This window comes from Macaca nemestrina, chromosome 9 (genome assembly GCF_043159975.1).
Source record: "Macaca nemestrina isolate mMacNem1 chromosome 9, mMacNem.hap1, whole genome shotgun sequence".
NCBI classification, from domain to species: domain Eukaryota; kingdom Metazoa; phylum Chordata; class Mammalia; order Primates; family Cercopithecidae; genus Macaca; species Macaca nemestrina.
Window position 1 is genome coordinate 67,099,909 of NC_092133.1, and position 27,195 is coordinate 67,127,103.

Genomic DNA, 27,195 nt, shown 5'->3' on the forward strand with positions numbered 1-27,195 from the left:
TCCATCACACTCACCGTGGAATAGGTGGTGTATGTCGGAAGGGTAAAGCAGGGAGGAAGAGGGACCTGGAAGGCTGAGTTCCGTAGCCCCCACCCTGGGAGCCATTCTCTGGTTTATGTCAGTGGAGGGACCTTGTCATGCTATTGTGAATGGCTGAGCTGCTCCTGGTGGCCATATGGGAAGCCTGGCCCTCCCCAGCCTTCCCAGCCAGCAAGGTCACCCATTTCTCTGTGCCTGTCCCAGCCCAGCCTATGGAGGCCGCCCGTGCTTAGGGCCCATGTTCGAGTACCAGGTCTGCAACAGCGAGGAGTGCCCTGGGCCCTACGAGGACTTCCGGGCGCAGCAGTGTGCCAAGCGCAATTCCTACTACGTGCACCAGAACACCAAGCACAGCTGGGTGCCCTATGAGCCTGATGACGGTAAGCGGGCCCCACCCCCCTCCCACCCCATGTCCTTGGGCATCTGCGGGGGCTGTGTGTGCCCAGGCAGGGCCTCCCACCCCCGCACCCACCAGTGAAGGTGGAGGGACAGTGGGGGTACCAAAAGGGAGACTGCAGTCAGCAGGCTCGCCATATACCCTTGTGTAGGCCTGTTCCTGGCATACTTCTGGGGTCATCATCCCCATCAAGGCCATCCCTGATTTGTGTACTTATGATGACAGTTTTCTGGCAGATGCAAGGAAAGCGTCTTGAGGAAGGGACACTTCACACACAGGTGTTGCCATGGCCGGTAGCAGTGTTGGCTGTTAGGGTTGCCTGCCTTTCGTCTTTGTCCTTATCTGCAGGGAGAAGAATCACACAGGTGCAGGCACCCTTCCCGTTGCATGACCAGTGTCCTGAGGAGCTCAGTCCTATTACATGCTGTGTTTTTAGGTTTTACTGACTGGGCTGTGGTTTCTGCAGAGTCAGTGAGATGATTTTGGAAGGCAGGCAGTTGGATCTGGTGGGATCTTCATACTGACTCTCTAGGCTGCCCTGGGACATACACAGGACTTCTGGACTCATGTAAAGAGTCTGAATTTGGGGACCATAGTGGTGCCAGTTCCCGTCTGTTTTTGAGTGTTTCCGGTGATGGTTCCATAGCGGCAGAGCATCCAGGGAAGCGTTGGGATTTGTGGCAAGTCAGAGCCTCGGCTGGAAGGGCCCTCAGTGATCCTCTGATTCCAGCTTTCCCCTGCTAGCCTCTCTGTGGGTCCCGCATGGACAGATGCTCATTCTCCATCACACAACCCTTGACCCAGACAGCTCCCATCAGGACGGGCGTCCCTCCCCGGAGCCCGGGCTCCACCCCGGAACCTTCAGCTCTGCAGCTCTGTCTAGAATGACAGACTCTTCAGGTTGGAAGGGACCTCAGAGGCCTGTCGTTGCCAGATTCTTTCAGAGCATCCCTGCAGGGGGTGTCTTCTCTCTGCTTGGATTCCTCCCACTCTGGGGAGCTCCCCACTCCCTTGGCACTATTGGCTGGCTTCCGTTGCTGCCCAGAGAGCTGCCTGCCTGGGTCAGGATCCTGCCTGTGCTGGATTGGAGCCCCCTGAGACCCGGGTCCCTCCAGGAATCTGGTTCCTGTGCATGAAATCCAAGGTGGTCTTGGAGGCTGTGGCTCCAGACTTGAGCCCTTCCTGCTGGAGACAAGGAGTCACCAGCTGTCCTGGGAGCCCAGGGACCAGAGCAGAGCCCAGCAGGTTCCTTAGTAATTGGCTGAGGGAAGCTTGGTTTGAAAGCCTTCCAGATCTGTTCAGAAACCAAACCAGCAACCACAACATTGGGGAGAGGAGGGACTGGGAGGCTTGTGGGGCAGCTGGACTTCGGGTTTTTCCCAGGACTGTTAGACGAATTCCAGGAAGTTAGCTAAGCCTCCAACCTCCTTTTTTCTAAGAAGTACAGTAAGTGTTTATATGTTCTCTGGAACCTCCTTTTTAGGACATCTATAACCCACATAAAGAAGGAAACATTTAATTGTTAGGACCAGAAAGGACTCTCTTTCTCCCTGACTGTTGCTCCATTTTGCAAACCCAGATACAGACCCCTTTTCTGCCTTACTTTCATGCAGCCTTCTAATGTTTACAAACATGTTAAGACACATGTCATACATGTGCACAGTGAAGTTTTTTAAGGGTCAGAGCAGGACTCAAGCCAGACTGCTTGGGTTACAATCCAGGCTGAACCACTTACCATGTGGCTGTGTGGACTTGAGCAAGTTCCTTAACCTCTCTGGTCCTCAGTTTCCTCCTCTGTAATGCTAGCACCTACCTCATTGAGGTATTGAGAGGGTTAAATGAGTTAATTCATGAAAAGCCATTAAAGCTGTATTTTAAGGGCATATGAAGGTTTTAGAAATATCTAGTACATAGTAAGCATTCACTAAGTGTTGGCTTATTATTACTTTATCACTCGATTTTTCTCAATAAGCTGATGTGACATTTTACTGATTAGGGATAATAAAAATAGGGAACAAAGGCTGGGAGAGGTCGGAGCATTTACCCAAGGTCACATGGCTGATAAGTGACACAGCAGGGATTTTCAGCCCCAGCACCACACTCAGTGCTCCCCCAACTGCCCAGAGCTGGCCCCGGAGCTTTCTGGCTGGACCACGCACTGATCTGTCCTGGGCCACTTTCTCTGAGCCCAGCTGGGGACTCAGCACAGTCCCTCTGCCTACAGATACGCAGAAGTGTGAGCTGATCTGCCAGTCGGCGGACACGGGGGACGTGGTGTTCATGAACCAGGTGGTTCATGATGGGACACGCTGCAGCTACCGGGACCCATACAGCGTCTGTGCGCGTGGCGAGTGTGTGGTGGGTGCACCCCGGGCCACCCCGACTACCGGCAGAGGGGGACTGGAGGGCTGCACTGCAACTCCTCCTGCCTGGGAAGATGAGCATTGCCTCACTGGCCCACTCGCAACACCCTGTTGGTCCTCAGCGTAGCCCTGGGGAGCTGGAAGGGGTTAATTATTGCTCAGCCCCATTGGAGGGGAGAGGAGATGGCAGGAATCCTCGTCATGCCGGGTTTAGACCTCACCCAGGTCCCACGGTGAATTTGTGCCAGAATCCTGTCCAGGGACACCTCTCAGGCCAGAGGTCTTCTCCTGACCAGGGCCTGGGGATGGGAATGGGAGCCCCAGGGTGGCGGTGGGGGCAGGGGAGCCTCCTCCCACTGACCTCACCTCTGGCCTCAGCCTGTCGGCTGTGACAAGGAGGTGGGGTCCATGAAGGCGGATGACAAGTGTGGAGTCTGCGGGGGTGACAACTCCCACTGCAGGACTGTGAAGGGGACGCTGGGAAAGGCCTCTAAGCAGGCAGGTGAGTCGGGCTGGGGCTGGGGGCATGATGAGGGCTGACTGGAGTTCTTGCCGTCCCTTGGGGGGCCCTCCCTCCTTGAACTGTGCCACAGTCTGGGGTGGGGAGAAGGGGTCCTGGGGCCCATCTCTAGGCCTTCCTGGGCTGCCCAGGCTGGTGAGCCAGGTGCTGCAGCCAATCACCTCATCTTCCAGGCAAGCTCCTCCCTGAGTCTGGGGCCCAGGAGCTCCAAGAGGCATTTTCCCGCTAGGCAATGTTTTGTCATGGGAGCTTGGCCATCCCTTGGACCCTGGGGTTACTGGTGGGAGGGAGAGGTCAGACAGGTCTAAAGGGGTAGCCAAGACTGGACTGATAATTTTCTTTTCCTCTCTTTCTCATTTTTTTTTTTTTTTTTGAGACGGAATCTCGCTCTGTCGCCCAGGCTGGAGTGCAGTGGCCCGATCTCAGCTCACTGCAAGCTCCGCCTGCCGGGTTTACGCCATTCTCCTGCCTCAGTCTTCCCGAGTAGCTGGGACTACATTAGCTGGGACTACAAGCGCCCGCCACCGCGCCCGGCTAGTTTTTTGTATTTTTTAGTAGAGACGGGGTTTCACCGTGTTCGCCAGGATGGTCTCGATCTCCTGACCTCGTGATCCGCCCATCTCGGCCTCCCAAAGTGCTGGGATTACAGGCTTGAGCCACCGCGCCTGGCCTCTTTCTTATTTTTTTAAACCTGCGGCACTTGCTGCTTTGAATTCCTGGTATCTTTGAGTCCCTTGACTTTCCTCTCTACCTCCAATCTGACCAAACTTGCTGTGGAAAAGAACCCAATATCAGTCATTCACACTTTAGTGTAAAGGGGACCTATTTTCCCTTGGGAGATGTTACACTTTGTCTCACCTTTGATTGTTGGGGACAAGATTGGTGGCTCTGAGAAAGTCCAGGCCTTGGGTCGGGAGGGCCATGGGGGCTCAGGACAGTCATGTGGGGTCCTCACGGCCTTTATCATTAAATTCCATCAGTAGCAAGTAGTTTAAGGTCTGAGAAGAAATGGGGAGAGAGAGTCAGAGGAGCAAAAAGGGAGGGGGGAAGGGCAGAAGTGAGAGGTAGAGGAAGAGGGTCAGGAAAGAGGGAAGTAATAGCCGCTCTCACACACACAGAGGCCCTTAGAGTTTACAGGACACATCTCATTAGATCCTCCCAGCACCCTTATGGAGAAGGTCTCATCCTCAGTTTACAAATGAGGATACAGAGGTTCAGAGAGGTTCTGTGATCAAATGAGATGTTCCTGGGTGCCCAGCAGGGGAGTGGGGGATGCTGGGCAGTGGGACCACCAGCTTAGAATGCTCACGACTTCTGGATCCCCTTGTGTGGCAGGAGCTCTCAAGCTGGTGCAGATCCCGGCAGGTGCCAGACACATCCAGATTGAGGCACTGGAGAAGTCCCCTCACCGCATTGGTGAGTGCCGGGGTGCTGGGAAGGGACAGCGGGGCCCCAGGCCCTGCCCTCTGATTTGGGGGAGCTGGGAGAGCAGAGGGCAAGATTCTAGTACAAGTGGAATTGTAGTAACTGGAATAATGGGCAGAGATCCCCTTTTCATTTTATTTTAAGTTTTTGCTGCATGGGTAACCCATTCCATGGTTTACATTTCAGAAGGTCTAAAAGGGGACCTAGTAAAGAGTCCCCTTCCTACCCCTGTACCCCGGGGGCAGTTTTCTTCCCCAAGGGCAACTACTGTTAATAATTTCTTGCGCATATAGATGGCTGTTAAAGGAAAACCATTTTCTTTTTTTTTTTTTTTGAGATGGAGTCTTGCTCTGTCGTCTAGGCTGGAGTGCAGTGGCGCAATCTCGGCTCACTGCAAACTCTGCCTCCCGGGTTCAAGTGATTCTCCTGCCTCAGCCTCCCAAGTAGCTGGAATTACTGGTGCCCACCACCATGCCTGGCTAATTTTTGTATTTTTTTTTTTTTTTTTTTTTGAGACGGGGTCTCGCTGTGTCGCCCAGGCTGGAGTGCAGTGGCCGGATCTCAGCTCACTGCAAGCTCTGCCTCCTGGGTTTTTACGCCATTCTCCTGTCTCAGCCTCCCGAGTAGCCGGGACTACAGGCGCCCGCCACCTCGCCCGGCTAGTTTTTTGTATTTTTTAGTAGAGACGGGGTTTCACCGTGTTAGCCAGGATGGTCTCGAACTCCTGACCTCGTGATCCGCCCGTCTCGGCCTCCCAAAGTGCTGGGATTACAGGCTTGAGCCACCGCGCCCGGCCTAATTTTTGTATTTTTTAGTAGAGACGGGGTTTCACCATCTTGGCCAGCCTGGTCTCGAACTCCTGACCTCATGGTCCGCCCACCTTGGCCTCCCAAAGTGCTGGGATTACAGGCATGAGCCACTGCACCTGGCTCAAGGAAAACTATTTTCACAGAGTACATCAGTCAACTTTTGCTGCCTAACACTCCACTCCAAAACTTAGTGACTTCAAACAAGAATTGCTTCTTAGCTTGCAGTCCTGTGAGGCATCAGTCTGGGCTGGGCTCTGTGAGGTGGTTCTTCTACCTGTCTGCCTGGACCGACTCATGCAGATACCCTCAGCTGGTAGTTCTCTGGGAGCTGGTTGGTCTAGGATGGCCTCACTCACATGTCTGGTGGTTGGTACTGGCTGTCAGCTGGGGTCATGGAGGTGGCAGGGCCACCAGGCTAACCCAGTATTATTCACATTATGTCTGTCACATAGTCCTCAGGAACGGCTTGTGTCATGTTTTCTAGTGTGCCACATGGCCAATCCCAGATTTAAGGGGTAGAAAAATAGACTAGCTCTTGATGGTAGAAGTGGTGAAATTACAGTGCAAAGGAGCATGCATAGAGGAAGAGGAGGAATATAGAGGCATTCTGCAGTCTACCACCCATTATTCTCATTATAATTATTACATTATTCTCATTATAATAACACTCAAACACCAAGCCACTAAATGAGGTGACATCCTTATGCTTGTAACAGTTATCCAACTATGAAGCCAGGCTGGATTAAAAATGAGAACCCCGCAATAAATTAATAAATTTAAATTAAGGCCATTAATATAATGTGATAGATGTTTGGTTTCATTTTTTGCTGAAACTAAATTGGCTGTCAAAAAATAGACATGTCCAGAAAGGTAAATCCATAGAGAGAGAGAGAGAGAATAGATTAGTGGCGGCCAGGGGCTGGGGAAGGAAAGAGGCATGATGGCTAATGGGTATCAGGTTTCTTTTTGGGGTGATGAAAATGTTCTGGAATTAGACAGTGACGATGGCTGAATCTACTTAAAAATCACGTCGGGTGCAGTTGCTCACGCCTGTAATCCCAACAACTTTGGGAGGCCAAGGTGGGCGGATCGCTTGAGCTCAGAAGTTTGAGATCAGTCTGGGGAACATGGCAAAATCCAGTCTCTACAAAAAAATACAAAAATCAGCTAGACATAGTGGTGCATGCCTGTAGTCCTAAGCTACTTGGGGGGCTGGAGCGTCTCAAAAAAAAATTTCACTGAATTGCACACCTTATTCGAGTGAGTTGTATGGCATGTGAATTATATTTCGGTTCAAATCCCGTGAGCCTGGTTCAGAGCAGGGTCCCAGTGGCAAGTGGGCAGCAGGCTGCTTCTCCCACACTGGGCAGTGGCGTCTGTGTTCAGACCCCTTTGCAGAGGACATACAGGCCACAATGTCCCCTTGAAATGTCACAGAGGCCCCTCTTACCTATTACGTCTGCCAAGTCACACTGCTTGGCACCAATTTCATCATAAATGGAAAAACAAAACACATATCTCTTGGCAGGCTCACATCACACACGAATGCTGCCATTCATATTTTTAGGTTATCGTCAAAACAGCAATTTGTAAATATCTTCAAAGTTTCCTAGATAACTTGCATTTCCTGGAGAATGCATCTGCATTGGCACCTCCCCTTAATACAGCTGCAGCGGGTTCCTAAACTTACATTCTTGAAGGCACCTGAAAGGCATCGTCCCAACAGACCATAGGCACAAGGGGAAACTGAGAACCAAAGTGGATTGGGGGCCTCTGTATGCCCTGATTCATCCTTGAGGGATGTGGGCAGAGCCAGTCTGGGCCCAGGTCTCCTGCCTCCCAGCCCTGTTCCCTTGCCAGCCATGCCACTCTACCACAGCGAGCCCAGGTAAGAGGACATTGGTTCAGACAAGTCCTGCCTGCTATGCCTGCCTGGCTGTGGGGAATGTGCTGGAGTTAGGGGCCGGGGGAGGGAAGGGGCAAGGAGAGAAGGGACATCTATTCCAAAAAGAGGTGAAGCTCACTGACACTGCATCGCCTGGGGATGATTGCAGAACATTAGCAGCCCCTTCCACCTTCTGCTGTCTCCAGAAACCTAGTTCTTCGATCCCCTCGAAGAACTAGTCTTCTGTGGAGGTCATGGCACAGGCTGCTAGCATCGGGGGCAGGCCGAGTGCAGGCTTGCTTGCCTGTTTGTTGGGTGAGTTCCCTGAAGGGTTAGAGTTTTCCGGGGAGCCTGGTGGGGAGAGCGAAGCAGGGGCAACCCAGGAGCTGAACTCTGAAGTTGGCACAGGTTGTGTGTTATACAGGTGTGAGGCACACAGTGGCCTTCAGTGAAAACGTGTGAATATGTGTATGTGAGTGTGAGTGTGTGCATGTGTGTGCATGCCTGTGTAGGGGTGCGTGTACCCAACAGGATATGTAGAGGCCCAGGACAGGTGGCAGCTCTGGCAATGAAGGGAGAGGCTCTGTCCATTGTCATTAGACTCTCCTGGAATTGGGGACATGGACTCTCTGAAAGGAAGGGTAGAGAAGAGAAGGAGAACTCATGCTGTTTGTGTCTCCCATGCGCTGGGCCATGAGTTGCCACTTTTCATGCATTATGTTTAGTAAGCCTCATGGCCATCTATGAATATTGTTATCCCGTTTTGCAGTTAAAGGAAACCGAGGCTCTGACAGAGGTTAGATACAGAGCAGGTCAGTGGTGGAGCCTGGATTCAGGACTGGGTCTGGACAGTGGAGAGTTTATGGTGGTCCACCCCCCACTGTCTGGAATGAGGGGTGCATAGTCGGGGCTCTGCTACAGTGAGGTGCAGGAGTAGTCAAGGGCAATAGGAGGACTGGAGTCTGCACCTGGCCTGAGGAGCTGCCCAGCCTTAGCCTAGACAGTCTGAAGCTGCTGGGGGCCGAGAGCGGTCAGGGAGCCTGAGGGAGAGGCCTGGGGTGGGCAGGAGGCGAGGGGCATCTCTCCAGCAGCCTCCCAGGAAGGAGCAAGGCTCTTCTTTTTCTACCCCTCTTCCCCAACCCCTCCCACCCCCACATTGCTGCTGTGTCTCTGGGCACCTGGGTTCTGGCCCAGCTCCAACTGTAGCCCACTGTGTGTCCAGGACACTGTGTGTCTAGGAGCCTCCAATTCCCCATCTGTATTAACAATAGCCCAGCCCTTAGGATGTATTTAAGGATTGAACTGAAGCAGTTGGCAGAGTGACTGACACATGGTTAGTGTTCTCGGATCCTTAGCTCTTATATGACAGTTACGACCATTTACATCTGTCCCAGGTAGGAGCTCTGTGGGCCCTTCCTCCTGGACACCCCAGGGCTCTGGAGACTTTGCCCTCCCTACTTGGCTAGGGGGCTTGGGTTTCAGGCTGCTGGGCCCTAGGAAGTTCAGGGTGACCAAAGGTACCACTCAGGGACCTTGGCCAGTTGTCGGCATCTACATGTCTCCCACCCACCTGCCTCCTGGGGTCTTTTGGTAGTAAGTTGTGAGTTACTCACTGACTGGGACATTTAAGGGGTAGAAATTTATGGATTTTTAAAATCTCTGCCTCTGTGCTAGGGCCCGTGCTAGGGCCCGTGCTGGGCCGAGGACACCAAGATGGAGATGAGCCAACAGGCTGCTGGAAGAGGCATGGCATCTGCAATCACAGCAGTGCCAAAGGCCAGCACTTTTCTGGTGGTCTAGCGATAGTGCCCACTGTACGTCACTACTTGCCAAGCTGGCTATGTTTCTGAACTCTTCTCATTGTCCTGAGAGCCTCAGTAGTGGGGGGCGGGGATTTCTATTATCCTCCTGGGGCAGCAGCAGCCCTGTGAACTGGGTACAGTTATCATTCCCATTCTCCAGATGGTGAAACTGAGGCAACACAGTGGGGCTGAGTAGTTTCCTCACCATCAATCTGACTCCAGAATCTGTACTCTCAACCTCTATGCTCTGCTATAGAAATTCTAGGGAGGGCAGAATCCCTGAGGATTGGGAAACCAAAGAAGACTCCCTGGAGGAGAGGGGATTATGCTGAGCCTCAACTATGGGTAGAGATTAGTTAGGCAGGAAGAAAGGAAGGCAGTAAGAGTGGGAGGAATGGTGTGCACTAGGATCCAGAGGCAGCAACGAGAGTGTGTATGTGTGTGTGTGTGTGTGCGCGCGCGTGCGCACGCACCCAGAGATGGTGGCAGGTGTGTGTGTGTGTATGTGTGACGGGGAGTGTGTTGACCTGTCTGACTCAGGAGGGCTTGGGTGGGGAGGAAAGGCAGGTGGACAGGAGCCCAGACGGCTCACTGGGAAGGCCTTGAATATCATATTTGGGGCCCGCCCCCTGTGGAGAGGGACAGAAATCTGTGTGACTCTCTCTCCTCACCGGCCAGTGGTGAAGAACCAGGTCACCGGCAGCTTCATCCTCAACCCCAAAAGCAAGGAAGCCACAAGCCGGACCTTCACCGCCATGGGCCTGGAGTGGGAGGCTGCAGTGGAGGATGCCAAGGAAAGCCTCAAGACCAGTGGGCCCCTGCCTGAAGCCATTGCCATCCTGGTGAGTCCCACTCTGTGTGGTGGCAGCCCCTGCCCAACCCCCTTGTCCCCTTAGATCACTACATCTGCTGCCAAGCCAGCGTGGCACCATTTTGGTGTCTTTAGGAGCCTGGGTGAGGGCAAGGCACCTTCCATCCTGGGGTCAGCTCCTCATTTGTACTTAAAAGGCTGCAGGATGGCAAGTGAGGAGAGATAAAGAGAGTTATCTTCTCACTGTCAGACCCCAGATGCTACATGCAGGGAGCCTGTCCTCTTTAAGGCAGTCTTGGACATGGAGCCTGGAGGGAGGCTGGGCAGGGCTGGGTCATCCTGGCATAATCCCACATCTGTGTGCATCATAGCATGGCTGGCAAGGGAGTCCAGGAGCAGCTTCCTTGGGCTTTAAGGCAGCTGATCCAGGGGCTCCAGCCTCCTAAAAAGGGAACAAGGAGCTGACTGGGGCCCATTGCTGCCCATAACCCCCTTCCTAGAGCATGGGCCAGGGCTTGTGGAGCAGGGATTAACCCAGCAGATGAGACCAGGAGGAGCTCTGTCCATGGTGCCCTCAGCACTGGCTGGTGGCAGGGATACCTTGGATGGATTTTGTTCCTGGTGTCACCCTCACCAGCTAGGGGGCTCCTGGAGGACAGGCTCTGTGGCCTATTGGTGTCAGTATTATCAGTTCAATCCAGCACATATTTTTGACTCACCTTATATTTGTTGACCACTCATACACTTATGGCCAGGTGATTTTCAACAAGTGTACCAAGGCCATTCGATGGGGAACGAATAGGGTCTTCAAAATATGGTGCCAGGACACCTGGATATCTACATGCAAAAGAATGAAGTTCGACCCCTTCCTCACACCATATACAAATATTAACTCAAAATAGATATAAGAGCTTAAACCATACAACTCTTAGAAAAGAACAGAGGGGCAAATCTTTATGACTCTGGATTCTTAGATATGACAGGCACTAAAAGCATATACAGCAAAAGAAAAAATAGATAAATTGGACTTCATCAAGATTGAAAACTTTAGTGCATCAAAAGACATTATCAAGGAAAGGAAAAGACCACCTTCAGAATGGGGGAAAATACTTGCAAGTCATATATTTGATGAGGGTCAGTATCCAGACCATTCTTATTAACTGCCTTCTAGAGCCAGGCAGTGTGGCTGCAGTGAGCAGAACAGACAGACAGACAGCCCTGCCCTCCCGTCCGAACTTAGGTCTATGAAAAGAAGAGCATTCCTAGGTGCACCAGCTGCCCTTGGGCCTGGCACACGGCAAGTGTCCAGCCTGAGTTTGTCCCATGGCAGCTGATCTGAGTCCAACCTCCTACCGCACCCCAGCCATGCTGGGCACTACCTCATTCCAGCTTTCACAGGTTCTCCGACCCTAAGGCCTTCTCTTTGGCCCCTCCCCTCCCAGTGCATGCCACCCTTGCTTCCTTCTCTGGTCCTGTGCCAGCTCCCCATCTCTCCTCAGGTGCTCCCCCCAACTGAGGGTGGCCCCCGCAGCAGCTTGGCCTACAAGTACATCATCCACGAGGACCTGCTGCCCCTCATTGGGAGCAACAATGTGCTCCTGGAGGAGACGGATACCTATGAGTGGGCGCTCAAGAGCTGGGCCCCCTGCAGCAAGGCCTGTGGAGGAGGTACCGATTCCCTGACCCACCAGTGCATTGTTGGGGCAGCCCAGGATCCCTTGAGAGGCAGGGGTGGGGGCTAATGTTGTCTCTATTTGATGTGTCCTTGCCTATGACTCAGTTTCTCCTTGAAGATCTCCAGTGTGTGGGACCCCGTTTTGGGCAGGGCCTTTGGGATGAGGCTGGGGGTGCTAGAGCCATATCCAGGCAGAGCCTCTGCCCTGAAAGAGCTCACCCACTGTGAGGACAGACAGCTGTCTAAAGCCATCTTTTCACCAGCGAGATGGAGCTGATCAGGAAGGTGTCCCTCAGAAAGTGACATGGGCAGGCGGGGCATAGGCAGAGGGAGGTGGGATTGGCCCACAAGGCTCTCCATGGGTACTGCCCCTGAGGCCCCAGCAGGGCAATGGGGGGCCTGGCCAGACTAGGCCCACGGCAGCCTGCCCACCCCATAGGGATCCAGTTCACCAAATATGGCTGCCGGCGCAGACGAGACCACCACATGGTGCAGCGGCACCTATGTGACCACAAGAAGAGGCCCAAGCCCATCCGCCGGCGCTGCAATCAGCACCTGTGCTCCCAGCCTGCGTGAGTGCTCCCGGGGAGGGACAAGAAGTCTGGTTCTATGCCTAGCCCGGGCCCCAGGCAGTGGGGCTGCTGAGCCTGCTCCCCTCAGCACTGGGTTATGGAGACACGACCATACAGGCAACACGGGTTTCAGTGCTTCTGGGCTCCACGCCCAGGCCAGGATGCTGATCTCTACCTCTTCTCTGCCCGATTATCAGGTGTCTAGGGACACGGCTCAGCCCACCAGCCCTCAGCCATGGTCCAGCCCCTAATTGGGATTCCCTGGCTTGAGGCTACATGCTCTTCTGAGCACAAGGATGACCTTGGGATTATTTGGGGGAGAGCCTTTGGGGAGAGGAGAGAGCTGTGCCTGGTGGAGGGCTCATGGCCAGGCCTCTGAACCTGTTGCAGAGCCAGCCTCAAGACCTCCTCAGCCTCCACTGGGCTCTCCTAGTACATCCCAGGCAGACTGAGGCCGAGGGTGGCTGGCGGGTAGCAACTGCAGAGGGCCTTGCCCATCCTCCTGCTTCCCCAGGAGTCCTCCCTGGCAGGGGTAGGGTGCTGCCTGGGTCTCGTCAGCTTCTGCTCCCCTGGGCTGGGGGAATCCCAAGGCCAGGCATGTGATCGGGGCAAGGGTGGGAACTAGCTAGAGGTTGCTGTGGCCTCCTTGTCTGTGCCCAGGCCAGACCATGATACCCAGCCCCTCCTCTGCCCGACAGCTTCATAACCAGCCCCCTGTGCTTCTCTTTCACTCATTCCTTTGTATTGTTATTCAGACTGATTTTCCCACTAATGCCTGTAATCACAGAGCATGCAGGGTTAGCTCTGCCTGAGCTCCTGGCTGGTGTCCCCCAACCCCTACCCCTTTGGGCTTTTAAGGAAGAGCATGACTTAGCAAACCTGCCTGCAAGCGACTAAAAGATGCCTTGGGAACCCAAGGAGGAGTAGGAGTTGAGGCTCTCCCTCCTTCCATCCCCACTAGAGCAGTTTTGTTTCCTCTAATGCACCCAGTGGGTATGTGCTTAAGATGCTGTTGGAAGTTGCTCAGTGGCTAAAAGACACTTGCAGGCCACCAGCATAGCTACTCTGTGCGGAAGCTGTGGGTGATGACGGTGACAGTAACAGTGTTCTTGTCCCAGGAGCCCCATGGAGATTGGGGGATCTACCTTGAAAGTGTGGCTTTGATCTGTTTTGTGCTCTGATGCTTCTCAGCACCCAGGACAGTGCCTGCACCAGTAGGTACTCAAATATGTATGCGGCTTTGAAGTAATCATGATGTGAAAATGGGATAACTGAGGCTTAGAGGGCTAAGAGCTTGCCCAAGGACACGAAGGGTGCTAGGATTTAAATACGCATCATGCCTGTTTTTCAGACGAGACACAGCAGGAGAGAAGAGTGCCCTCCCTGAGGTCACATACCCAGGTAGCTGCAGAGCCAGGTGGACAGTTGTCCTAAGCCTCAAACATTCTGAAACCCAAACCCACTCTCTGGCTCCTGCCTGCAGCTGTCTGGGGATGGGAAGTGTCCTCTGGGATGAAGTGTCCCCGTGGTCTCACCTCCTCTCCTTTCACCCTGTTTCCAGGTGGGTGATGGAGGAGTGGGGTGCCTGCAGCCGGAGCTGTGGGAAGCTGGGGGTGCAGACAAGGGGGATACAGTGCCTGCTGCCCCTCTCCAATGGAACCCACAAGGTCATGCCAGCCAAAGCCTGCGCCGGGGACCGGCCTGAGGCCCGACGGCCCTGTCTCCGAGTGCCCTGCCCAGCCCAGTGGCGGCTGGGAGCCTGGTCCCAGGTGATTGTCCTCAGGAGGTGGGAGGGGCTTGAGGAGGAGGTGGGTCTGAGGGATTTTTTGGTGCTCCCTGCAGGCAAGAGAGTTTCTGCCTGAATTGCTCCCCCTACATCAAATCTTGTTTTTCTTAAAGTAGAATAGCTCCCATAGACCCCAGGCCATGGCTCTGTGCTAGGCCTTTCTGTTCATTCGTTATCGCCAGTAAGCTTCACACAGTGCCGGGAGGCATGGGTTCATGTCCCTGTGTTCCAGATGAGCAGATCGAAATACACTCTTGCATTCCAGAAATATTTGCTGAGCACTAGCACAAGGTGCCAGACCTTGTACTAAGAATGTGGGAACCCAGCATCAACCAGACAGAGCTGATTCTTGCCCTCGTGCAGCCCACAGTCCTGTGAGGGAAACGTATTAGACCATCAGTCAACCCACAGCCAAGCACTGACAGACTGCAGTCGGAGCTGGGTGGGGAGTAGCGGGGCAATGTGGTGGAGGATGAACGGTGGTCAGAGGGCTTCTCTGAGGAGGTGTTGCTCAAGCTGAGACCAGAGGGACAAGCCACAGGAAGAGACCAAGGCAGGAACCATCTTACAGTGTTCCAGAAACCGACAGGACAGTGGGGCTGGAGCTGACTGGGAGGGATAGGGGCTGCAAGATAATGCTGGGGAGGCAGGTGGAGGCAGGTGGGGGTCCGTGGCTACAGGCTTTGCAAGGACTTTGCATTTTTTCTAAGAGCAATGGGAAACCAGGGAAGCCTTTTAACGCAGGCATTACAAGCTCTGATTTCAGGTTGTAAAGACCACTCTGGCAGTGCTGTAGAAGGTTGTCAGGAGGTCAGGGTAGCAAAAGGGAGACAGCAGTAAGCCTGCTTAGTTATCTGAGTGCTCTGTGGCTTAGACCTTGGACGTTACCTAGGAGAAGTTGCCTCGAGGAAATTGTCTTGGGTTTTCTTTTAAATACTCATTTGATGTGAACATTGAGAACATCATGCCAAGTAAAACAAGCCAAGCTGGATGCAGTGGCTCGTGCCTGGAATCCCAACACTTTGGGAGGCTGAGGTGGGCAGATCTTTGGGAGGTTGATGTGGGTGGATCGCTTGAGCCCAGGAATTCGAGACCAGCCTGGGTAACATAGCAAAACCTCGCCTCTACAAAAAATGTAAAAAGTTAGCTGGGCATGGTGGTGTGTGCTGTAACCTCAGCTGCTCTGGAGGGTAAGGTAGGAGGATTGCTGGAGCCCAGGAGGTCAAGGCTCCAGCGAGCTATGACCATGCCACTGCACTCCAGCCTGAGTGACAGAGCAAGACCTTGTCTCAAAAAAGAAAGAAAGAAAGAAAGAAAGAAAAGAGAAGTAAAGAAATAAGCCAGACATCCAGATATGTAAGGACAAACACTATATGAGGGCACTTTGCTGGTGATTTCCAGGGGCTGGGGGAGGGAGAATGAGGAGTTAGTGTTTAATAGGCATGGAGTTTCAGTTGGGAAAGAAGAAAATGTTCTGGAAACAGATGGTGGTAATGATTGTACAACAATGTGAATGTGCTTAATGCCACTGAACCGTACACTTAAAAATAGTTAAGATGGGCTGGGCGTGGTGGCTCACCCTGTAATCCCACCACTGTGGGAGGCCAAGGCGGGCAGATTGCCTGGGGTCAGGAGTTCAAGACCAGCCTGGCCAACATAGTAAAACCCCATCTCTACTAAAAATGCAAAAATTAGCCGGGCATGATGGCGTATGCCTGTAATCTCAGCTACTCAGGAGACTGAGGCAGGGAGACAGAGGTTGCAGTGAGCCAAGATCACTCCATTGCACTCCAGCAAAACTTCATCTCAAAAAAAGAAAAAATTAGTTAAGATGGCAAACTTTTTGTTATATAGATATTACCCCAATTTAAAATCCTCATTTGATCACAATGATGTTTATTGTAATAGCAAAACATTAGGACATATCCCAAATGTTTATCTATAGAAGATTAGACCAAAATCATGGTCTGTTCATACAATACAGTACTATACAACAAGAAAAATGAACAGGCCTGAACTGTACTTACCAAAATAGATAAACTTCTATTAATAGAGGATATATTTAGGTGAGAAAAAGCACTTCAGTATGAAATAAAAAAGCACTTCCAATGGATGTCATTTCCTTAATGTTTAGAGGGGCACAACGCAATTTGTAAAAATTCCGGGATGCTCATTTATTAAAGCTGGTAGTGGCATCTGGATAGGGTTTTGTGAATAACTCCATACTTTTCTGTATGCTTGAAATATTGCATTTTGAGTATTTGTAAAGAACCAAAAATCCGCACACAACGCATGCATTTTATATCCATCTCCATCATATATAGCTTCATTTGTTTTGATATCAAATAGAAAGATTGCTGGTCTTCAAAGGACTCCACAGATAAAAGTAACAGAGAGATGGCAGATAGTGGAAGATACTGGCCCTGTTGCAATAAGCAAAATATAGAGATGAATCTCTAAATGTAACTCTGATTAAGTAAGAATTGCAATTCAAAGCACACACAGACACTGGATGGTCTTCAGTATGTCCAAAGAACAGAGGAAAGGTTGGGGGTTTTATTAGAAGGAGACATAATATGTATTGTGTTGAACACAAACTCCTTGGCACTAGACAAGCTTTTGGGAGCTGGCAAACTCTGGCTGGTGAGTGATGGTGCTATGTAAAACCAGCCTTGGAGTCACAGTAGGTTGTTTCGGCAGTTGCTAGGTAAAACTGGTCTTGGAATTACATCAGCCTGTTTCAGCAGCTGGCCTTGTGGAAAATTTAATTCTTGGAGCAGGTGCTAGGTGCCCTGAGTGCTTTTTCCCCTGGCCCTTCAACTCTGATTTAGTTGGGCGTGACAAGTATGACCCTATTCATGTAATCAACTTTCACAGCCCCTTATGAGACTGACTGAGCAGTCAGGAGCTGTTAACTGCTGTTTGTAATGATTCATCCTGGGAGGATGAGCCGTGTTTGTGTGGCCCCATGACCCTTGTGTCTCAGTGGTCACATGCTCCAGTGTGGGAAGTGGGGTCCTGCAAGTTCCTCTCCTTCCAGCTAGGTAAGGCTATGGTCAGCACCTAAAGAGTAACCCAGTCACAATGGGCAGCGCTGCTTTCCTGGAGTCCCTGCCCCTCCACTGAGGACCTCCACAGGCCCTGTTTGTCAGAGTAAGAGTGGGTCAGGTCCAGCGGACGATGTGTGTGGCCACCCCCTGCAAACGGTGGTCCTCTGCTGCCTCCTGCTCCTTGTACCTGCATGCACCCTTCCCCCTCAGGGAAGAAGACACTTTTGAACATACTTCTGCAGGCCCATGTTTGGTAAATCAAGTCACAAGATTATTGACTATCAGAGCTAGTCAGAGAAGGGTCCATGGAGACCCTGTCGCCCAGCTCTCTCAGTTTACAGAGTTAGACACTGAGCTAGGCGAGGGGGTAGCAGATGCCACAACCCAGGCCCCTACATCCTGTTAATAGGATATCATCACGTCAATCCACCTGCCCCAGGTCACACCATGTAGTGGACTGCAACAGGGGAGTTTGCTAAAGTGATACACAAAATATTTAAGAACCCAGGCACAGACCAGACACAGTGCATGCAGGTGGTAGTAGGGAATGGGGTCCCAGAGGTTCCCTCCTGAGCCAGAGGTTAACCATTTAGATTGTGGAAAGGCCCATGGGGTTATAGGCTCAGGGCAATGGCTCTTCACCATTGGTATCAGGAATATTTGACAATGGGTGTGATGTCCCAACGAGGTTACTTAGAAGCAGTCCTTGCATGTCCCTCTGGTCAAGTGAAGACTCGATGCTCTGTTTCATACCCTTTCTGTCCCCGGGCATTGGCTGGGCTCTGAGCTCACTGGCTCGTCTTTCTTCTCTCCACCTGCCCTGACCCCGGCCGCTGTGCCTGGCACTGACCCACCCATGGCAGTGCTCTGCCACCTGCGGAGAGGGCATCCAGCAGCGACAGGTGGTGTGCAGGACCAATGCCAACAGCCTCGGGCAGTGTGAGGGGGATAGGCCAGACACCGTCCAGGTCTGCAGCCTGCCCGCCTGTGGAGGTGAGCCAGAGGGGATGGGGAGGCCAGGTCCAGTCCCTTGGGACCAAAGTCCCAAATACTAGAATTGCTTCTCCCTGCTCATAGGAAATCGCCAGAACTCCACGGTGAGGGCTGATGTCTGGGAACGTGGGACGCCAGAGGGGCAGTGGGTGCCACAATCTGGACCCCTACATCCCATTAACAAGATATCATCAAGTAAGTACAGCCTGTGGACCCTACCCGGCTCCCCAGACCTTTCAGTGGCCCTCGTGTTGCAGCATGGGCCACGCAGTGGAACAAACCCAGCTTGTAACTGTGTGTGTGACCTTCACCTCCCTGGGCCTCAGATTCCTCAGCTGTGAAGTGGGGAGGAGGCTCTGCTGGTCCATGACCCCTTACCTGCAATTCCAAAATGTTTATTTCTAAGTTTGGTGCAAACCTACCTGGCAGCAAAATCTGACCTGAACTGATGAGATCATTTATTCTTTTGCTATAGAAATGTCACCATATTTAGTTACAAGGTGATATCTCAGGCTCCACTGAGGATGTTCTATAATATAAACACAGAATATTAATTTTCTGATCCCCAAAGTTCTGAATTCTGAACTATATCTGGTTTCAAGATTTTCAAACAAGCAATTATAGATCTGAGCTGCCTTTATAGGATTGGTGAGAGAATTGGATGAGAGAACGCATGCACTCCTGTCTGGCTATCAGCTTCCAGTAACAATAGGCCTAGCAATTTCTCTCAGCCCCATGATTCAGTTCATCCTCCCATCTTTCCATTCATCCACCCACGGATAAATATTTACTGAGCATCTGCTACGTGCCAGCCTGTAGATTCTTCACCCCTTTCCTAGGTTCCATCTCTCTTTTCTTTCCTCACCCTCCTCAGGACCAGGGTCTGGCAAGATGAGTAGCAGAAAGATCAAAGACCCTAACTCCCAGTTAGAGGACCAGTTGGCTGCAAATTTCTTAACCTCTCTGAGCTTAGTGACCTCATCTGTAAAATAAGGTTCTGACTAGATGTCCTCAAAGGACCTTCTACCTCCCGTCTTCTACTTCTCTGCTCCTAGGCTGAGGTTCCCAATGGGGGAGTCCCTGGGTTTCCTGCCCTTTTCCTTCCCAAAGTTAAAGGACGAGGCCCTGATTCTGGTGCCGGAGATCTGGTGCCATCTAGAGGCCACTGGCTTTCCATTTTTCTCTGCTCTTTCTCTTGTTCCCCTAAGCCTGCCCCTCCACCTGTGTCTCTCTCTTTCCCTCTGTTCCTCCCACTCTTCCCACCTCCCTCTTTCTCTCTCTCTCTCTCTCTCTCTCTCTGGCAAAAAGTAGTAGAAAAAAAAGCTCCTGCCTTCACATTCTGTCTGGAGAAACCTACATGGAGTTATCACAGAAAGGTGTGATATTTTGGGCAAAGCCAACTAGTGTAGTGAGCACTTACCTTTGCCAGGTACTTTAAAGATGTTATCTGCAATGTGATTATTCATTGGTAAGGGTCAGCATCAGCCCCATTTTATAGGTGAAGAAACTGAGGCTTGGAGGGTTTAAGTGACTTGCCAAAGGCCCCACACTTTTAAGTGGTAGAGCCTGGATTTGAACTGAAATCTGCTTGATTCCAAATTAAGCAGTAGCAGTCTTAATGTCCGGATGTGTGCTGACTGTGGCAGGATGGTCAGTCTGCCTGTCCCAAGCATGAGTTGCCTGGGCTCTAGCCTGACCCTGGCTGGAGTGGGTCAGGCATCTTGGGTTGTTTGGGAGGGGCTAGGGTTCCCACTTCTATCCAGAGCAGCTGCAAGTTAGAACCACCTGGTGGTAGGCCACACCCTAGATTGTCCAGTGTGTGGGTGAAGGAGACGGCATCCCCAAGCATTCCAGTGTGCAGCAAGGCTGAGGGCGAATGGTGAAGGGCCAGGGTTCTCAGATGCGCCCACACGTGGAGTCCCCTGGAGGGCTTGTGAAAGCACAGCGCTGAGCCCCAGCCTGAGTTTCTGATGCAGTAGGACTGGGTGGTGCCGGAGGATGTGCATTGCCAGCAAGCTTCCGGGCGATGCTGATGCTGCGTGTGGGGACATCACTTGGAGATCTGCCGCTCTAGAGGATTTTAGTTCCTCTTCCACGTAGTCAGAGCTCACTGTCCTGTCAGGCGGCTCCATAGCCCACCCTGGGAAAAAGCTTTACAGTGGGTCCAGCAGGGGCGGGGGGTGGAGGGCAGGCAGTCAGTGGGTGAGTGGGAGGCGAGGCCACCTGACTGACAGGCATCCCCACGTTGCTTCCATCCTTGTGCTGTGTGTGCAGCGGAGCCCTGCACAGGAGACAGGTCCGTCTTCTGCCAGATGGAAGTGCTCGATCGCTACTGCTCCATTCCCGGGTACCACCGGCTCTGCTGTGTGTCCTGCATCAAGAAGGCCTCGGGCCCCAACCCTAGCCCAGACCCTGGCCCAACCTCACTGCCCCCCTCCTCCACTCCTGGAAGCCTGTTACCAGGACCCCAGGCCCCTCCAGATGCTGTGGAGCCTCCTGGAAAGCCAACGGGATCAGAGGACCATCAACATGGTGGAGCCACACAGCTCCCAGGAGCTCTGGATACAAGATCCCCAGGGACCAAGCGCCCCTTTGCCCCCGAGACACTGATCTCTGGAGCATCCTGGAGCATCTCCCCTACCACCCCCGGGGGGCTGCCTTGGGGCTGGACTCAGACACCTATGCCAGTCCCCGAGGATAAAGGGCAGCCTGGAGAAGACCTGAGGCATCCAGGCACCAGCCTCCCTGCTGCCTCCCCCGTGACATGAGCTGTGCCCTGCCATCCCACCGGCACATTAACACTCTGTGTACTGCCCCGCGACCCCCAGCTCAGAGGACACACACCGCAGGGCAGGCGCAAGCACAGACTTCATTTTAAATCATTCGCCTTCTTCTCGTTGGGGGCTATGATGCTCTTTACCCCACAAAGCGGGGCGGGAGGAAGACAAAGATCAGGGAAAGCCCTAATCAGAGATACCTCAGCAAGCTGCCCCCGGCGGGACTGACCCTCTCAGGGCCCCTGTTGGTCTCCCCTGCCGGGACCAGGGTCAACTATTGCCCCCTCCTCACAGACCCTGGGCCCGGGCAGGTCTGAATCCCGGCTGGTCTGTAGCTGGAAGCTGTCAGGGCTGCCTGCCTTCCCGGAACTGTGAGGACCCCTGTGGAGGCCCTGCCTATTTGGCCCCTCTCCCCAGAAAGGCAAAGCAGGGCCAGGGGAGGTGGGGGGCTGTTCACAGCCAGGCCCAGAAGAAGGGGGCCTGGGAATGTGGCACGAGGCTTCCCAGCTGCAGGGCCGGGGCCGGTGGGACACAAAGTGATGTGATTGCAGGCCCAGCCCTGGCAGCCGAGAGCTCCGTGCAGTTCCTCCAGCCGAGGCCAGGGAGCAGAGGCCAGTTTGTCTTTGCTGGCTGGAAGATGGTGCTCATGGCCATCCTCTGGCCCTGCAGATGTCACTTGTGTTACTTCTGGTGACTCCAGATTACAGACTGGCCCTCAATCTCACCCCCAGCCCACCAGAGAAGGGTGCTCAGGACACCCTGGACCCCAAGTCCTCAGCATCCAGGGGTTTCCAAACGGGTGCTCACCCCCTGGCTCAACCAGGATGGCGACTTCAATGATCACTCTCAGCCTGGAAGGGGACTCTGTGGGACACAGAGGGGACACGATTTCTCAGGCTGTCCCTTCAATCATTGCCCTTCTCCAAAGATCACTACTGCTGGAGTCAGGCATCTTCGTCTCCTACCTGGCTCAAGCTGGGCCAGAGTGTGTGGTTCTCCCAGGGGTGGTCGGATCCCAGGACTGAGGACCAGAGTCTACTCATAGCCTGGCCCTGGAGATGACAAGGGCCACCCAGGGCAAGTGCCCCAGGGCAGGGTGCCAGCCCCGGCGCAGTGCTGGGGTGGGGAAGACACACTGACCCACGGTGCTGTAAGGGCCTCAGCTGGGCTCAGCTGCTGGCCATGCTACCTCCGAGGGACAGGTAACAGCCTTAGATCCTCTGGCTCTCAGGAAGTGGCAGGGGGTCCCTGGACACCACCAGGGTCTTGGAGGATGTCTCCTAAATTCCTGCCGGGTGATAGAGGTGCTTCTCACTTCTTCCTTCCCCAAGGCAAGGGGGCTGTTCTGAACCAGGCTGGGGGAACACGAGCAGTGGGTCCCTGGCCTGTAACCCGTTTGGAGAGTGGAGGTCCTAGGGGGCTCCCTGCCCTCCCCCTGCTGCCCTCCCCTCCCTGGGATGCTGGGGCACACACGGAGTCATTCCTGTAAGAACCAACCTGGCCTGTGTTAAACTCTTGTGCCTTGGAAATCCAGATCTTTAAAATTTTATATATTTATTAACATCGTCCTTGGACCCCAAAAAGTTGTGTGTGTGTTTCTTTTTCTCTTTCTGATTTATGGGAAGGGGATAATGAAGCCAGAGCTCGAAGGCTGAGGGCTGGGCTATAGCAAGAGAACTGGGTGTGGGGGCACAGCTCACTGCGGCTGTCTCCTGTCCCTCCACCTTTCCACCCATGCCCTGCTGCGGCACTGCCAGGTGGGACAAAGGGTTGCCACTGGTTTCTTGGCTACTGAATCTCCTGCTTCCCTGAGGCCCAAGTTGCAGGACAACACTTCATTTCAGGTTAGTGCTTCAGGAGAAAACAAATCTTTTGTGATTCAAATTTGTGAAATTCTCAACCTGTTTAAATGCAACTAGAGGCCAGTGGGGCAGAGTGGCTCATGCCTGTAATCCCAGCACTTTTGGAGGCAGGAGTTCCAGACCAGCCTGAGCAATATAGCAAGACCCTGTCTCAATGAAAAATAAAAAGAACATTAGTCAGGCGTGGTGTTGCACGCCTGTGGTCTCAGCTATTTAGGAGGCTGAAGTGAGAAGATCCCTTGAGCCCGGGAGTTTGAGGCTACACTGAGCTGTGATTGTGCCATGGCACTCCAGCCTGGGTGACAGAGTGTGACCCTGTCTCAAAAACAAAAAAGAGCAACAAGAGGGGCTCTCTAAAGGATTCCTAACAACCACAGAACAAAGAGATCATCATTGAAAGCAAAATGACTACAACCACTTTTGCCTTCTAAGCAGTGGCAGAATTTGTGTCATGGAGTAAAAGAATCTACACCGCTGGGCACTGAGAAAAGGTGAAGCCAGCAAAAGGGCCTCCTGTCATTATATGGAGCCTACTCCTCCCCTTAAGGCCGAGGAGAAAATGGTTTGGAGACTCCTACCCCTGTAGGGGTGGGAACACAGAGAGGGCAGCCTCTCCCTCCATCTTTGGCTGGGGGCTTTTTAGGATGCAGGTTGTCTAATATGTCTAAGGTTCAATTAAATTTGTGTTGCCATCTCCCCAAACATCTGGAAATGTCCACTCCCCAAATTAAGGGCTTTTTATGGGTCAGGATTTTTGCTTGTTTTGGTGGAAACTGAGAAAATGAAAGGATTCACGGGTGAAGATAGAGGAACAGCACCAACGGCCCTCTTTCCATCACAGCCTCTGAAACATCCCTCACTTCCCATAGGAGCCCACTGGGAAAGGCCATATGGGAATGGTTTTACCCCTTCCTGCCCTAAACTGTGTCCTGTTTGGAGTCTGGTGGGTGCAGGTGCCAGGGTGCCAGACTGCCTGTCTCTTCCCTGGAGGGGATTCTCCAGGCCTCTCTGACTTCAAGGCTGTATCCACACCTGCCCCACGCTTGGCAGAGCCCTGCCGCAGTGACAGCCAGGTACCCAGAGTCTAGCCTATCAGCCCCCACTGGCTTCCAGAGCCCTTGCCCTGGTCTGCCAAGCTTCCTCAAGCCATAGCCAGGGGCCAGCACACCTGTCATTTTGGAGGAAGCCCCCTGAAGTTCCAGCATCTCCTTGCCCTTGGGGTCAGTAGGGACAGTGCTGCACAGAGTCCTCCTTACCCTCTTGTCCAAAGAGCCTGGGAAGTCCTCACCATGGCTGTCCTCTGTGTCCAGATGGCCTCCTTGAGGTTCCAGCCTATGACTTCATTTGGGCTAGTAAGGCATGAAAGCTCCTGGAGGGGAAGGGATCGGGGGATGGCCAGGATTCAGGGAGAGCAGGAGACTTACCTTCCCATTCCTCCAGAGGAGAAGAGGCGCAATTGGAGCCTCGTCATGTTCCTGGAAAATAGACTGGCCCCTGGGCCCTCTCTTGATTTACCCTCCTGGTGAACCTCCAGGCCTTCCACCTGAAATGACACAGCAGGCAGGGGAAGAGAGGAAGGCACAGAGCCTGGACCATCTGACCTGGAACTCTGTGGGCTCTTCCAAAGAGCCCCTGCTCCCTACCTGGCTTCAGGAGACTGAAGGCTTGGGGGAAGGTAGGGGTGTGGGGGAGGAGGGAAAGAGCAAGAAGCGGTGGAAATGTAGCTGGGGCAGTCCCAGGGACCCAGCTGCCATGGATTAGAAATCTCTGGGGCCTACACCACAAATCTTCTCCTTTAAAAACTTATGCAAGAAATATATGCTCATTATTGAAAAATTTTACAACCTGAGAAAAAAAATCTATAATTCTACCTAGCAATAACCACTGTTAATAATTTGGCTATCCATTCCAGATGTGTGCATGTGCAAGATTGTGCGTGTCTATACACACACACACACACACACTGGGTGGATATTATTAATACTATATGCATACACGTCATCTGGGATCTGTTCCCGCTTCTACCACCCCTACAACAATGTAATACGAACACCTTTCCACAGTGAACTATGTTGAACTACGTTTTTGGTTTTTTATTTTTTTTTGAGATGGAGTTTCCCTCTTGTTGCCCAGGCTGGATCTCGGCTCACTGCAACCTCCACCTCCCAGGTTCAAGCGATTCTCCTGCCTCAGCCTCCCCGAGTAGCTGGGATTACAGGCATGTGCCACCACTCCTGGCTAATTTTGTATTTTTAGTAAAGATGGCGTTTCTCCATGTTGGTTAGGCTGGTCTTGAACTCCCAACCTCAGGTGATCCGCCCACCTCAGCCTCCCAAAGTTCTGGGATTACAGGCATGAGCCACCATGCCCAGCCACATCTTTTTTAATGACTGCACAGTACCCCACAGTATGGCTAGATGACCATTTATTTAACCAAATCCCCCAGTTCCATAAACTTCCTGTACAGCCTGTGGAACCGTGAGCCAATTAAACCTCTTTTCTTTATGAATTACCCAGTCTCAGTTAGTTCTTTATAGCAAAGTGAGAATGGACTAATACAGAAAACTGGTACCAGAGAAATGAGGCATTGCTATAAAGATAACTGAAAATGTGGAAGCAACTTTGGAACTGGGTAACAGGAAGAGGCTGGAACAGTTTGAAGGGATCAGAAGAAGACTGGAAGATGTGGGAATGTTTGGAACTTCCTAGACACTTGTTGAATGTTGTGACCAAAATGCTGATAGTGATATGGACAGTGAATTTCAGGCTGAGGAGGTCTCAGATGGAGATGAGAAATTTATTGGGAACTGTAGTAAAGGTCACTCTTGCTAGGCTTTAGCAAAGAGACGGGGAGTATTGTGCTCCTGCTCTAGAAGTCTGTGGAACTTTGAACTTGACACAGATGATTTAGGATATCTGGTGGAAGAAATTTCTAAGTAGCAGCGTTCCAGAGGTATCCTGGCTACTTCTAACAGCATATACTCATATGCATTCACCAATATATGGTCTGAAATTGGAACTCACATTTGAAGGGAAAGCAGAGCAGAGCAGTTTGAAAAATTTGTAACCTGACCGTGTGGTAGAAAGACCCACTTTCTTGGGAAGAATTCAAGCCAGCTGCAGAAATTTGCATAAGTAGAGGAGCCAAGTGTTAATAGCCAAGACAATGGGGAAGATGTGTGGAGGGAGTTTCAGAGGCCTTCATGGCAGCCCCTCCCATCACAGGCCTGGAGGCTTAGGAGGTAAAATGGTTTCATGGGCTAGGCCAAGGGCCCCACTGCCTTGTGTAGCCTCAGGACATGGCACCCTGAGTCCCAGTCACTCCAGCTCCAGCCATGACTAAGGTCCCCAAATGCATCTCAGGCTGCTGCTCCAGTGGGTGCAAGCCATAAGAAGCCTTGGTGGCTTTCATGTGGTATTGGCCCAGCAGGTGCACAGAGGGCAAGAGTTGAGGCTTGGGAGTCTCTGCCTAGATTTAAGAGGATGTATGGAAACGCCTGGATGTCCAGGCAGAAGTCTGCTGCAGGGGCAGAGCCCTCATGGATAACCTGTACTAGGGCAGTGCAGAGGGGAAATGTGGTATTGGAGTCCCCACACAGAGTCCTTACTGGGGCACTGCCTAGTGGAGCTGTGAGAAGAGGGCACCATCCTCCAGACCCCAGAATGGTAGATTCACTGATGGCTTGTGCCACGTGCCTGGAAAAGCTGCAGGCACTCAATGCCAGCCTGTGAAAACAGCCAAGTGGGCTGTACCTGGCAGAGCCACAGGGGTGGATCTGCCCAATGACTTAGAAGCCCACTTCTTGTCTCAGTGTAGCCTAAATGTGAGACATGGAGTCAAAGGAGATTATTTTGGAGTTCTAAGATTTAATGACTGCCCTTCTGGGTTTCAGACTTGCATGGGGGCCTGTGCCTCTTTGTTTTGACCAATTTCTCCCATTTGGAATGGAAGCATTTACCCACTGCCTGTACTTCCATTGTATCTTGGAAGTAACTAACTAACTTTTGATTTTACAGGCTCATAGGAGGGAAATTCTAACATATACTGCAAGATGGCTGAATAGTGAGGACATTATACTAAATGAAATCAGCCAGTCACAGAAGGACAAATACTGTATGATTCTACTTAAGTGAGCTACCTAGAGCAGTCAATTCCATAGAGGCAGAGCGTAAAATGGTGTTGCCAGGGACTGGAAGAGGAGAGAATGGGGAGTTATTGTTTAATGGGCATAGTGTTAGCTTTGCAAGATGAAGAGTTCTGTGGACAGATGGGAGTGATGGTGGCACAGTGATGTGAATGTACTTAATGCCACTGAACTGTGTATTTACGATGGTAAATTTTATGTAGAAAAATACACATAAAAATCAACTATTGGATGGAGAAGGAATTTCATTGCTTCACATATGGGGAAGGGTGGAGAAGAATCAG

At 52.3% G+C, this 27,195-nt stretch overlaps 1 protein-coding gene across 2 annotated transcripts in view; it reads left to right on the forward strand.

Moving 5' to 3' along the window:
• Window positions 1–22,492, forward strand: part of LOC105466067 (ADAM metallopeptidase with thrombospondin type 1 motif 14) — an 87,814-nt gene extending 65,322 nt beyond the window's left edge. For both annotated transcript variants that reach the window (XM_011714945.3, XM_011714946.3), the window contains exons 12-22: window positions 244–419; window positions 2,661–2,794; window positions 3,178–3,301; window positions 4,655–4,735; window positions 9,919–10,082; window positions 11,551–11,719; window positions 12,166–12,298; window positions 13,860–14,067; window positions 17,998–18,127; window positions 18,212–18,322; window positions 20,402–22,492. In XM_011714945.3, coding sequence (XP_011713247.2) covers window positions 244–419; window positions 2,661–2,794; window positions 3,178–3,301; window positions 4,655–4,735; window positions 9,919–10,082; window positions 11,551–11,719; window positions 12,166–12,298; window positions 13,860–14,067; window positions 17,998–18,127; window positions 18,212–18,322; window positions 20,402–20,895 — 1,924 coding nt within the window. In that variant the 3' untranslated portion in view covers window positions 20,896–22,492. The remainder of the gene's footprint in view (window positions 1–243; window positions 420–2,660; window positions 2,795–3,177; window positions 3,302–4,654; window positions 4,736–9,918; window positions 10,083–11,550; window positions 11,720–12,165; window positions 12,299–13,859; window positions 14,068–17,997; window positions 18,128–18,211; window positions 18,323–20,401) is intronic.
• Window positions 22,493–27,195: the final 4,703 nt, after the last annotated feature.